The sequence below is a fragment of the Nelumbo lutea genome, chromosome 3 (genome assembly GCF_056320005.1).
Source record: "Nelumbo lutea isolate HS-2025 chromosome 3, American lotus-T2T, whole genome shotgun sequence".
NCBI lineage: Eukaryota > Viridiplantae > Streptophyta > Magnoliopsida > Proteales > Nelumbonaceae > Nelumbo > Nelumbo lutea.
This window is the reverse complement of record NC_142686.1, coordinates 106,107,059-106,121,375: the sequence shown is the minus strand read 5'-3', so window position 1 is coordinate 106,121,375 and position 14,317 is coordinate 106,107,059. Positions and strand designations below refer to the sequence as shown.

At 38.6% G+C, this 14,317-nt stretch overlaps 1 protein-coding gene and 1 pseudogene across 1 annotated transcript; one reads left to right on the top strand and one right to left on the bottom strand.

Annotated features, from left to right (window-relative positions):
- The first annotated feature begins 478 nt into the window (after positions 1–478).
- Positions 479–1,167, top strand: LOC148867395 (monothiol glutaredoxin-S10-like). Its single transcript, XM_088979518.1, has one exon. The coding sequence runs from the start codon at positions 579–581 to the stop codon at positions 885–887; it is 309 nt and encodes a 102-aa protein (XP_088835644.1). The 5' UTR covers positions 479–578; the 3' UTR covers positions 888–1,167.
- A 255-nt stretch (positions 1,168–1,422) lies between these two features.
- LOC148867394 (leucine-rich repeat receptor-like protein kinase PXC1) lies at positions 1,423–6,664 on the bottom strand (annotated as a pseudogene).
- Between the last annotated feature and the right edge of the window lie 7,653 nt (positions 6,665–14,317).

Sequence of the window (14,317 nt, the reverse complement as noted above, 5' to 3'; positions counted from 1 at the left end):
CCAACTTTTTATATTAAAATGAAGATGCATCTGGACATCATAACATGATAATATTACAAATATATCATGGGGAAGATATGAATGCATGTATGGTTGGTTAAACCAATTCCGAACCAATTATAATCGAGACAAGTAATGTAAACCCAGCCGGACCCTATATAATTGAATCGGTTTGGTTTGATTCGGTTCAGTTCTGATTTACAGCCCTAAGTATAGTTCTGTATCATGGATTCCATTTTTCCGGAGCCTGGTTTCTCCAAGTGTAAATTTGTGATTAATTTGGTGTATAGCAAAGTAGTATAATGAAGCAAGGTCCCAGTCAAGCAAATGATAAGGGGGCAATTGGGGTATCCTCAAAAGAAGCTTTTTAATTTTTTTTTTTTTTGAATTAAACAAAAGTAATCCACCACCCCTCACCTGCCTGTATAAAGCCCCCCCAAGAGGCAAGCCCATCACACAGCACACAGCAAAACCTCTTCAGAAGCTTCTCTTGAGTCTTGTCCAACACATTTCTTCACTCGCATCAGCTCCCCATTTGGGTTTTGAGCTTTCATCAGCTTTTTAACTGTGGGAAAGGAATGGATAGGGTAACAAAGCTGGCGTCCCAGAGCGCTGCAGTGATTTTCAGTAAGAGCTCATGCTGCATGTCTCATGTCATCAAGAGATTCTTCTATGAACTCGGGGTGAACCCTGCAATTCATGAGCTTGACGAGGAGTACAGAGGAAGAGAAATGGAGATGGCGCTGTTGAAGCTAGGGTGCAATCCTGCCGTGCCAGCAGTGTTCATAGGGGGTAAGTTCATAGGCTCAACCCAGAAGGTAATGGCCCTCCACATTAGTGGATCGCTTATACCACTGCTCAAGGAGGCAGGTGCTATCTGGCTTTAGTAAAGCTAGCTGCTGCCAGCTGAATCAATAAGCTGATCTCTTTAAACATTAATAACTTAGCTGCTTCTTCCCTTTTGTGGGTTTTCTTTGCTTTTGCCGGCTTTTGATGATTGTATGAACTATTTGATGAGAAAAAGCAGAATACATATGACAGATAAGAGAAAAGTTGAAAGAGCTGGGCTTTTGCTTTCACATAAAATAGTAAAGCCTAGGGCCTTCTTGCTTGGTTTTCTGGTATTATTAGCTTAGTTGAAGTATTATTCTTGTTAGTGTTGTCCAATCTGGTATGTGTACTAATTAATTAATTCATTGTTGTGGGATTCTTTTAACATGGATGACTACTACGTCTCAAATCAAATGTCATATCTAGCCCATTGGTTTTCAGTTCGGAGCAGCAGCCTCACCAACCTCCCAACCTGTTATATTGGGACATCTACCTGGCATGACAGTCCGGATTTAGTGCCTTTGGACCATTAAAATATTGACATCTGCCCACCACCTGCAACCGACTAAAATTTTACGATCGCTAATAATATTTTAAATAAAAAATTAATTTTATAAATTTTTTGTAAACAGAACCGATAGTTCCATGGTGAGCATCTTCAACCTACTGTACTCCTCTTGAATCCGAGCAAGCCCACGAGCAGCTCCTAACACCAAGCTAATCCTCGTCGTCCAGTCCAGAGGTATCCTCCCTGGTCTTCGATTCTCTGATTCAAATCAAGCCCAATTGAATAAAGACGGTAACAGTGAGAAATAATTATCATGGAGAAGAGAATGCAAGCTTCCTTTGGAAGGGTAATTGTAGACAAGGAGCTTCTCCTCCTTGGCATAATAAATTAGTAATAAGCTCTGAGATGAACCAGGTTAGGATGTCTGAGCTTCCCAATCAAATCCATATACTGTTCGAATTCCTTCCTCGCACATGGGTTGGCGTCCTTGAGCCTCTTCACCGCAACCGTGCACTCATCTTCCAGCACAGCCTTGTAGACTGTTCTTAAACTTCCTTTTCCCAGCATCTCCACCAATGCCCAGAGCAGGTCCTCCAACTCAAACTGCTTCCTCCTACCGAAGAACACAAGCTTGCTCCAGTTTGTCGTGGTGGTACTATCGCTGTCTCCTCCTCCACGACCACGCACATTATTTAGCTACATCTTGTTGTCACCTGAATTACCGCTGCTGCTTCTCCTGCCTTTTGAACTGGAGTTGGAACCATTGTCTCCTGAATTTCCTCCACAGTAGTAAGCAACAGCAAACAACGTGACCACTAGTAAAACCACCACAAGAATTCGCAACCACAATGGCGACGGTGGAACCGATACTAAGTCCCTTCCAGGACTCCTCTTCCTTCCCTGCCGGGCCTGCAACAGTACTAGTAGGCAATGAGCTAGGGTTCGACGACACTACGGTTTGCGCTGACGCAACTGTCAGAGGGGCATCAGGAACAAACAAACAGGTAACGGGCTCGGCTCGCACAGCCCTTCATTTCTTGTGATGCTTCGCGATCCGAATTTCTTCAGCAGACCGAATGGCACCCTCCCGTAGAACTCGTTGTTAGTTAAGTTTATCTCTCTGAGCTCCGGCAGCACTGCGGAGAGATCTGGAAGCTGCAACAAACACATTATTCTGCATCCCAATCGTGAGGAGGCGAGTCAAGTTGAGGATCTGCCTGGGGATGGGACCCCAGAGATTGTTGTCGGAAAGGTCTAGCCGGAGGGGACGCTTGAGGGAGCCAATATCGGCTGGGACATCGTCGGAGAAGTCGTTTCCGGCGAGGAAGAGGAGCCTGAGATTGGAGCAATTGGTGAGGGGGAGAAGAGTACCGTTGAGCCGGTTGCGATGGAGCTATCAGTTCTGTTTACAAAAAATTTATAAAATTAATTTTTTTTATTTAAAAATACTGTCAACTTTCAATCGGTTGCAGGTGATGGGCAAATGAGATCAAATTGACGTGTCAAAATTTTAATGGATTCGAAGAAAAAATCCCTTAAGTCTAAACGCACTCTATCCGAGCATGAATGATGACAAGGAGATGTTTCAATAAATTGGGAACATCATGTACGGGAGATGTTTTGGATGGGTCATTAAGTACTCTTATTTTTCATTATGTTTTGGATGGTCCCATCAAAATTTTCATGTTTTTTATTGGATTCTGGAAGAAAATTTTATGGGTAGAAATGTCATTGTATTATTTACATGAAAATCCTAAAAATTAAAATAACATGGACAAGTACCCAAGTAAGTTGACTATTACAAACGAATGGGGGTTAAGAAGCATTGTAAGATTGGTGAGAGGAGCCTTCTATGATGAATAGACCCAGATAGGGTTGTCAATGGGTCGAGTTCGAGAATCTGGGTCCGTGTTCTTGGACTCCAAAATTTGGGTCAAATAGGGTATGTAATTTTTGGATCCAAAACTGAATCAATAGATTCTTAGGACAATCGGGCCTGACTCGATAGACTCAATTATAATAAATAAAAATTAAATATTCGTTTAGTATATATTAAATATTTTATAACTATATATATTATATAGGTTATATATTATATGTATGGTATATATTTTTATTTAATATATTATACATTATATATATCGAGTTGGGTCTGAATCGGTTCGAGACTAGGTGGAACCAGTTCCGAACCGATAATAATCAAGACCCATAACTGATTCGTCAATTTCAGTTCCCAAAACCAGAGCCGGCTCAATCGGTTCGAGTCCATCGGGTCATACCCAAACCATTGATAACCCTAGATCCGAACTCGTTCCCAATGTGTTGTGTGGCTAGTTGGGACATTATTGGGAGCATATCTCTACCCATTGGTTCCAATATGTATCAAAGAGAATGCTTGTTCCATAAGCATTAATTTCGGCCCCGTTTGGCTTGCGAAAGATCTAGCCACCAAAAGATGGAGTGTTGAAAAGATGCGAGAAGCCCATTTTGGGCTGATTTTGGGAAGCTTCAAATGAAGCTTTCCGTGTCTCTTGCATTTTATTCTCGTACGGAAAGACACAGAAAGATGTGCATCTGGCAAACATGCTTTGGGTTGCTTAGATCTTCATGCAAAAGCTTAATGTGTCTTTTGCATGTTAGAGCTACCAAAAGATCTTCCCAAAAAGATGTGCCAAATGGGCCCTTCATGTTTTAAGAATTTGACTAATGATCTTCGGTGATCAACTACAATCAAATGTGAATTTGTTTGGACTGGGACCAGCTGTCTAGGGGTGAGTAAAAAAAAATCGAAAAGCCGAACCAAAAAATTGGTTAACTGAATCGGTCGACTCGGTTTCAGTTAACCATTTAAAAAAACCGGCAGTTAATCGAACCGATCGATATATACAATAATATATATTTATATAAATAATATTATATATTATATATTATATATTCTATTTTTTAGTTTTTTTGAAAATCGAATAAAAGATTTCAATTTATTCGGTGCCTAGTCACCTACTGATTTATTAGCTGTGGTTTGAGAGACCTTCAGACTTTCGGCAGTCTACCTCTACCAGAGTGCTAGGCTGCCAGTTTTCTTTTGTCTTTTCCCTAGACTACCAACTCTTTTGTCTCGGTTTTCTCTTTTTCTCTCTAACACTCTTAGTTTTCTCTTCTCTATGTTTTCTCTTCTTCTTCTTCGACTCAGTTCTCAGTTTTCTTGTCTCACTCTCTCAGTTCTCTTTGAATTCCTCACTCTAGAGTCCAGACGGCCGCACGGCCTGTGCCAACCACTAGTATGGCAGCACCAAGCGGCAACGCCGGTCGCTACCTTCTCTTAGTTCTCTCTTCTCTCTCTCTCACCTCTCCTCTCTACGTCTCCGCCAAGCACCAACCATGCCACCTCTTAGGCTCTCATTTAGGCAACACTCTACAGCAACCACCGGCACCAACCAGTCCGACACTGACAACAACCAACGACACTAGCAGTCCAACACCAGCAACCATTGATACTTTGAGTTTTTTTTATTTTTTATTTTAAGTGCATAAAAAACCAAAAAACCAAACCACGGTTAACTGGTTCATTGGTGAATACCCCACGATTCGATTTCGGTTTGGATATTTAAAAAAACGATCAGATCGGTTCGATTCGGTTTGAAAAAATACCCTCACGGTTCGGTTTTTAGCACCCCTACAACTGTCCTCCCATTTTGTATCTATTTGGTTCCCTCCCATTCAGGGAGTCTCCCATCACACAAAACCCAATTCTCCTTTTGTGGTGATATCTCTTGAAAGCAAAGATCCTATATACACTCTACAAGCATAGTTATCAAGGCTAGGGGATGTTCCCAATGTACGAGGGGGATGAGCTATGGGATGCCTAAGGGCAGCCCATCCAAACTCCCCCTCCCCCACCCTATGCCTTAAAATCTGGAGATCGAATTCAGCCAGTGCAAGACCCTGTTTGAATAGCCTTTACAGCTTTCCATTGGGAATATCTCTGTATGTATGTGTTTTATTTCATGAGGAGATATTCCCAATGCAAAGCTATAAAGGTTGTTGGAATGAGCCTTGCACTGAGTGAATCCGATTTCTAAAATATGCACTATTGCTATTGATATTTCACTTATATTGTATCCCTTTTCATGTTTATTAAATTTTGCACCCCCCTAATCCATATTTATTATCTTTTGTCCCCCCCCCCCAAACATAAAATCCTAGCTCTACCATCTAGCCGCACACGTGTGGAAGATATTCTTCATGTGTTATTGGATTTCATGTTCATGTTCTCAGAGTTTTTACTTTTAAGAGTGTTGAAGATTAATTAGTTTTATGATGTTTTTCTGAGTAGATGTTTTATGTTAATTGTTAGATAGGAGGTGGGGATCACAATAGTTATGTGAGTCCAAATTTTATTATGCTTTTTGAGTGTTATATATGTTGTATTATGTTTTGTCGCCCTATAAGGGCATAGTTGTCTTTGTACTGTTCTATTATTTTAGTATAAATAATAAGTGAAGGGGGCGAATAGATCATTTTGCTTTCTTTTCTTTCAACTTCTCTTTTTCTCTTCTTCTCCTTCTCTCTTCCTTCTCTCTTCAAAAAACTACTTTCTTCATATTTTTTAATTCAACAGATTTCTACTAAGAGTAAGGGTGAGTAAGAAAAACCCAAAAACTGAACTAAATCGAAAAATCGATCGATTGGAAAATTTGGTTAGCCAAACCGTTTGGTTTGGCACTTAAAAAAGAAACCGAAGGTACTAGTTTTGTTTTGATTAACCAAAATAGAAAACTGACGGTTAACCAAACCGACTAGTATACATATATTTATATATATTACATATATTTATGTATATTTTATATATATATATATATATATATATTATATTTTCTATACCATAAATTAATAAATATGCATTATATATAAATATATATATTTAAAATATTTAAAATATAATATTTTATATATATTTCTAGTGTTTTATTATATATTTTTCTATAATATATACTGTAAATAATAAAAAACTGAAAAACCGACAAATCTAACCAATGGTTAACCGATCGGCTTCGGTTTGATTTCAGTTTTCAATTTTCCAAAAACCGGTAACCCCATTTCAGTTTCAAAAAAAATCACCCTTATTTAGGTGATATGGGCACTCTCCTTCATAACCTTTTCATTGTTTAGTATTGCACGAAAACAACTTGCTCTCTCTCTCACACACACACATCCAAAGAAAAAAACCCTCTTCCATCGTTCTCTCCTCTCTCTGTTAGTTCAAACCTAACCTAACACCATCACCAGGCCTCCAGCTCCACCGCTGACCAATACCTTCAACGCCATTACCGCTGTCACCGACAAGTCAAGTAGTCTCTCTTCCTCCTCCTTCCACTGATTTCTAAATTCTGAACCTGATTTCTGCAACTTTTTCTTTTGCTAATTTTGCAACATTTATTCATTACTCATTTGTGATTAAGTGATTATTTTTATTTTCTAGAAAGATAATCATTCATTGCTCATGTTGATAAGATTTACATCCACATAAATATGATGTTCAAGTGTTTTTATGCGAGTCTCTTGCAAATGCTCAGTTCCGACAGAGGCTCTGTTGTATGAATCAAGTATGAGTATGCTTGTTGTACAGTCTGTACAAGATCAAGTTTTCTTTATTGGTGTATGAGAGCATTTCGGGTGTCCCATATGAGTTTGAATAGAACAAGAAACTCCCAAAGTATTATTTTTTGATCCTTGAATCTAGTGATTTCAGTTTTATATTCAACCAGTTGTGAATAAACTGATCTAATTGGAGGTTTTTGACTTCATCTGGATTGATGTCAATTTGTGCAGTGAGCCATACATCTCTTGCAAAGTCACATTAAGAAAATGTGCTTCCAGGATTCTATTTCCTTGTTGCACAGAGGGCACCCTTTTTCTGCATCTGACAGAAAGTTTAACTTGTCTTTTGTTTTTATTCCTTTCCACCAGTAGACCTGTTCACGGGCTGAGCCGGGCCGGGCCGGGCTTTCACTCTGTATTAATAGATATTTCTAAGGCCCGAGTTCAAGTCCAGCCCTCATAAAAAGTCCGAAGCCCAGACCTGGGCCCAAGTCCAAAATTTAGCCCATATTGTTACTACTGCTGAAGCGGCTGAATAGAGAGAGAGTGAGAGAGTGAGAGAGAAACTATAAAGAAAAAAATAAAAAAATGTATATATTAAATTATAAATATATATATTTCAATAAATATTAAATTAATTATATATTTTATATAATATATAAAATATATATTATGTATTTTATAAAATATATAATGCTGAGTCGGGCCAGGCTGGACTTTTTTAACAAATCCCAAGTCCGGCCCGTAACATAGTCGGACTTACTGTGTTAGGCCCGAGGTAAGGTCCGCGGGTCTAATTACATAACCAAGCCCGACCAAGGTGCGGGCCGGCCTTCCACGTGAATATTTGGAATCTATATGGGACCTTACCTTTCCATAGCATATTCCAGTTAATATTTGTACAAGAACTTGATGGTTCTAAAGCTCTAAAGAACTTTATCCTGATTTGACATAGCATTTGCCTTTTTTGGATTCTTTCCATCTGCATAATAGTATGTCTGTTGTGTTAGAGGGGGGCCCACTTATTTGAGTGACATGATTAATGGACTCTTCTTTAAAAACTTGTCTCATCATTGTGGTGTTCCATTGTCCATTTTCATCCCATAGGTCTTTCACCTTGATGTTATTTAAACTTCATTGGGTTATCTTTAAATTCTAGGTATCTTGTAGGTAGAGATGGGATACAAGGATCCTGGATCCTGGATGTGTATTTCCTCACCATTTTTCGCTTGCCAAAACAGAATTGCTTTTATCTGATCTAACGCGTCAATGACTTGTTTCCACCATCTTGAATTATTGGGTCTCCTTTTTAATTGGAATATGGAGCCATTTTTTATATATTTCTCTCTTATTACCCAGGCCCACAATTCTTGCTTTGATGAGAGTTAAGCACTAAATCTGTTTGGCAAATAGGGCTTTATTATACATCTCCAATCTTTTAAAACCCAACCCTCCCTCCTTTTTTGGCTTGCATATTGTTCTCCAAGGAATAGTGTGAGTGCTTGTTTTTGTGTTGTTTCCTTTCCTCCAAAATCTCTTTTGAATTTTCTCCAATTCTGTAATTGTTTTCTTCTTTAGGATAGTATTAGCCAGGGTGTACATGGGTAAGGCTTGTAATACTAACTGAGTTAAAGTTATTCTACTGGCTTGAGATAACATTTTTGCTTTCCAAGTTGCCAACTTTGTATTTACTCTGTCCAAGATATATTGGTGAGTCATAATCCTATTTCTTGGAAATAGATTTTGGCCCCCAAGTATTTCTCTTGAGATTTCATCAGTTTCATCTTTAGAATAGATATTAAAATATTATTTTTTCTTCTATGTACACCCTTACTAAATATACCCCTGACTTCGCTAAGTTTATTTTCTCCCCTGACCAAATAGCAAATGTGATATAGGTGTTCCATTTCTGCATATTCTGATGCATTGTAGTTCCTTCTTGTTTTTAGTTTCCATGATTAGACTAGACAGGGTTTGCATTCCAATGATGAATAGGTGGGGTGAGAGGGGATCCCCTTGCCTAATTCCATTTTGTAGCTCAAAAAACTCTTTTAGTGTTCCATTGATTTTTTATTGAGAATTTTGGTGTAACTACGCATTTCTCAGGGAAGCCCATGCCTTTTAGCATTTCTATCAAAAAATCCCTCTTTATTTTGTCATAGGTGCTAGACATGTCAATCTTCATGAAGGCCCAACCTACACCTTTCTTCTGATTTTTCATTTTATTCATAACCTCTTGAACCATGATGATATCATCCACACTTTGTCTCGAGCTATCGGTTTGTTTAGTTTTTGTTGCATTCTAAGCACCAAGCCCTTTGCTATCACTCTGTATATCACATTACAGACACTGACGGGTCTATCTTGTTGAATCTTTTCAGGGTGTTTGGTTTTTGGGATGTTTACTAAGTTTGTCAAGTTAATCTCTACGGGGAACTCCGTTGTGTGAAAGAAATCTCTACCCATCTTGCATGTATAATCTTCTTTGACTATGGGCCAATATTTCTGATAGAAGAAAGGAGGGAAAACATCTGGTCCTGGTGCAGAGTGTCGATTCATAAACTTTGCAATTCTTTCTATCTCCTCATTTGAGGGTGGAATTAACAGTTCCTTAGCCTCCTCCTCGAAGAGTTTATTTAATACTAGATTTTGAATATTCAATTCCCCCTCTGGTACTTGTGTGGATAGTGTTAAATAGTTTATTTAACACTATTTCCCCATTCTCTTTTTCAAGAATTGTAGGGAGTTTTTTCTCCTCCTAAAATTTGTCATTTGATGAAAATACCTTGTGTTCTTGTCTCCCTTCTTTAATCATGTCTCTCTGGATTTTACTCCCTAAAGTTATTCCTCCCTCAAATGTCATTTGTCATACTACTTAATGAGCCCAACTCTATCCCTTAAGGCATTGCTAGTTTCAACCCCTTCTAGTACTTTAATCTCCTCTTCTATCTGCCTCAATTTGTTTGCAATCATTCTAATTTTTTCCTTGTTTCTTGAGCTTTTGAGCTATTGTGTTATTTGGGCCGATTTGTTCCCATTGTTTCTCAACTATCTTATTGCATTCTTCTTCCTCAACCTATATGTGTAAGTGTTAAATACTTGTATGCTTTTAGCTCCAATCAGATTGATGTATTTATGACATTTATTGTAAATGAATGAAGTACATATTTGATTCGTGTTCTTGTGGTGTGTTTCTATGTAATACCTTTAAACTGAACACTTAATGAGACTCGTGTTAGTTTAGAATGTTTACAATCGTTGGATAAGTCTGAGGAGATTTATCCAGCTAAGGCTGACACTGGTGTGCCGCCAAATGTTGGGGTGGCTTGTCTTAGTTGCCAATGTGAGACCCAAAGCACATGCAGTATAGATTTACTTGAAACCCTTAACCGGATCAAATTTCCAGTATTGCCCTGGACCTTTGAGATTAGTGGGCAAAACTGGAAAGTTACACCTGACCCCTAGACTCGATTATGATACTACACTATGTGTCGGATTGGGTTGTCTTTGATATGTCAATCAATGAGATCCTTGGTGGGGATCAAAACTTGGGTATGTTGGGACAATCCGAGAGTCCAAATCTGAATACAGATTTGGATCTGGAAACATCCTGATAAGATTAGGAGATGGCTGATCTAATCTGCAGATAAGATAATGGTCTATCCTTATCTCTTAAAGGGAATTCAGATCCAAATATGATTCGGATCATCAACTCATAATAGGATTAGGAACTGATCCCTTTAAAGTTATAAAAGGAGAAGGGGGCGGCAACTTTTAGAAGATCATCAAATTCTCAAATCCAGAGATAGAACATAGCACCTAGGAACAATCAAGATTGGATCTTGATATCAACCTTTGGAGAAAGGCTGATATGAAGTTGTGCTCATAGCTTCCAACGAATTCTTGTAAAGGGTTCGGTTCGTTGGACGAACATTGTTGATTCTGCTCTATCCTACACTACGCCATGTTCAGTGAGAGCAGTCTTTGGTACCTACCTTGGGCGTGAACACCTCCATTGGGAGATATTATTTCTCCGTATCAGGTATATCTCTCATGCTTCTGGTTTCAAATATGGTTCGATTTATTGTTCAAGAGTTTTCCTTGAAATTTCGCCCAACCTTCCTACAGGGTTCGACCATCCATATGATGGATCTCACATCCTTTCAGTGGTATCAGAGCAAGGTTCAAGTCTTGAACTGAATTAACGCAGATCTGAACCTGCGCAAATCGGGTAGAACGCCTTCTACCCATTTGCGCAAATTAGGGTTCTTTCTAGAAAAATGTTTCCCAGATAGAGGGCAATTGATTTAGAATTAAATTTTATAAATCTGAATTTTATTTAGAATTGTTCTTTACATTTTTCTTGATTTATGGGTTGTTCGTACAACTAGAGATCGAGATCTTGATTGGCGTAGAAAACTGCGATTTTGAAGTTTCTTGATTTATTTATTACATTTGGTCAATTAAATAATTTTTTTTAGACTAAATGTATATGATTCGATCTGATGTAACATTAATAAAAATTTTAGGGTTTCCATTTTATTATTTTTGGATAAAAAATGGCGGCGTAGGAAGGAGATTTCGCAGATGGGGATATCGCTATCTACGATTTGCAGTTTATGAAACTGCATTCTTGATCTAACCTCTGTTTTGTAGGATGTGATGTACGAGCAACTCTCCTTGATTGATTCTTGAATTTCTTTGATCAATATTTAATTTCATATCAGTTTCTTGGATTAAATCTTTAATTAAAGATCAAACCCTAGACCCATTTGAACCAAATTGGTCCAAACTGGTTGTACCAAATCTAGGGTTCGATCAAGGCTGATTGTCAGCCCTAATTTCCCACTAATGGGCCTAAGGATTGAGAATTAATTAAGAATTTAATTTAGCCCAACCTGTAAGGCCCAGTTTTAAATTGTTAAAACTGCTAAAAGCCCACTTTTGCAGGAAAGCTATATGGGCCGAACTGCTTAACCCTAATTCAGCCCATATACCTAGATAATGTTAATTGTTAATGTTATGGATTAAAATGGGGTTTAATTATGGACTCTACAGATATTTAATTGATTGGATCAATTAATCCCTACATGTGATATATGGATGTGTGATGTGCAACGTTCATGGGCCATAAGTGTTTGTGTTTACAGGAAGTCTAATGGGCCATCTCTAATATCGCATCCCTTCAATAATAAGTGAAACTGTTTGGGTCCAGTGATGATACTTGGGTTGGTCTAGGACTAGAAACACATGATCTGAGAAAAGGTTTTTGGTAGTCGATATCCCTAATAATCACTAGCATCCACTATATCATTATAATCCCCAATCATCATTCAATTGTGTTTCCCATTAAGGATGGATGAGAGGTTTTCCTAGAATATTGTTCTATATTTTCGAGTTGGGTGTTCGTAGACAAGACAAATCCACCAATTTGGGTCCAATGGGCCATCTCTAATGTTAAGGATTATGGTTCTTTCTATAGAGGGGATTTTCTCTACAAACATATCTTGTTTCCAACACACAAAAAACCTAGTTTTTTGTTTCCACACCAATCAATAAAACCTAGTTTAGAGCATAATTTCTTAGCCTTAACAGAATCCATTTTAGTTTCAGAGAGATATAGGACATCGAGATTATGAGAGTGAACTTGTTTTTTCAGAAATCGAAAGGTAGCAAGATTATTACACCCCCTAATGTCCCTATTTCACCACTTTCCTTGCCATGCAGAGTGAGTTGTTGCCATGTGTTGTTACTAATTTGTGCATGCACTCCAAGTGTGGACGAGCTAGCCACATCCATTGGTGACTTCTTTTTTCTTGATTTGTGTGTCGACTCGCCCGAGTTGCCTTGGTAACTCACCACCCGGGTTTGGGATTTCTTGCTATTGTTTCCTGCATGCATCGCCGATCTGTTTTACAGACATCTTCGTTTTTCACTAGAACCTTCATCTTCAGAATCTTCATCTGATCCATTCTCACTCATCCGAATGAGTAGAGGTTTACAAGTTGATTATTTAATTACTCATAGTTTTGTAACTTTTGAGTACAGGTTTGCTCGAATTGATATTTCAATTTGATTTTTGCTTTAAGTTTGGAATTTGATCTTTCCTTTAGGCTTTCACTTCAATCCACCAAGTGGAGTCTCCAGCTAATTATTCAATCTTGCAAGTTAGCCTACCTAACTGCCTAAGCCCTTTGAAATAGCTGAAAATTGAAATTGAATTTAGAATTGTGGTAGTGATAATATGATACTAAAATAGTGAAAATTGAAATCAATTTTACTTTATCATGTATGCATTATAATTTGTGAATTGATATTCTTGAAATGCCTTCGTAATGGTAATTTTAGTTAGATTTTGAAATAAAATAAAATTTATAATTTTTGAATAAAAAAAATTAAATTATAGCATAATGGAAGATACTTCTAGTTCTAAGACACCAAATTATTTATGCATTTGTTTTTATTGTGGGACATATTGTTTTAATGGGCCTTTCCAATTCCAACTGTTTGATTGGGCTGAATCGGAATCCCATTCCCATTCCAAGTGGGAAATGGCCCTCCCCCTCCCTTGGTGATGAAATGACATTCCAACTGATTTCAATTCTCATTCCGATTCTAATTATAAACCAAACGGACCCTAAATGATTGAATGATAATTGGAGCATGATGAAGGGTGATTTGGCCCGACCTCGTAATGGGGAGACATGTGGGCATGACTTGACATAAGTGACAACTCGACACAATCAAATAGGCACGTGGACATGACCCGATATGAGTGACAGATTAGCATGATCAGTTTGCTACAGAGCGACCTCGGGTACCCTGTTACCCCGAACAGAAGCTACTTCGAGTTACCAGATCGCGACGAGGATAGAGACCAAGTTCATTGCACATCAAGCTCGAACAGATGAACCACCCCGAAAAGAGTTCACCTCGAGACAGGCCTGCCTCGGTGCAAGATCACCTCGCTACTAAGGTATTTCGGCATTCGGAGCAAATCAAGTCTGTTGAACAAGAGCTCAGGCAACTTGCCACTAGGCAGCTCGCCACCAAGCAGCCCAACACTTCACAGGCAGCTCACTATCTAGTCAGGTTGACTTTCACATGGCAACCCCGAGGATTTTGCCACCGGATCTCGTGCTTTTCGGGATCACGCCTCGTAACGGCTAGCACTATCTCCCCGTCCTATACACGCAACAGTAATGAGCCTTATCGGCCAGCGGCGTTATCTCCTATTAATACGGGAATGAGCCTCATCATAGCAAAGATCTCGGAACCACTCTGAAAGACCCGCGAGGACTCCAGTATATAAAGGCCCCAACCCTCCAGGGGCGAAGGCATGCATAATCTCTGCTCTCTAGCTCTCTTGCTTTCTTAAGC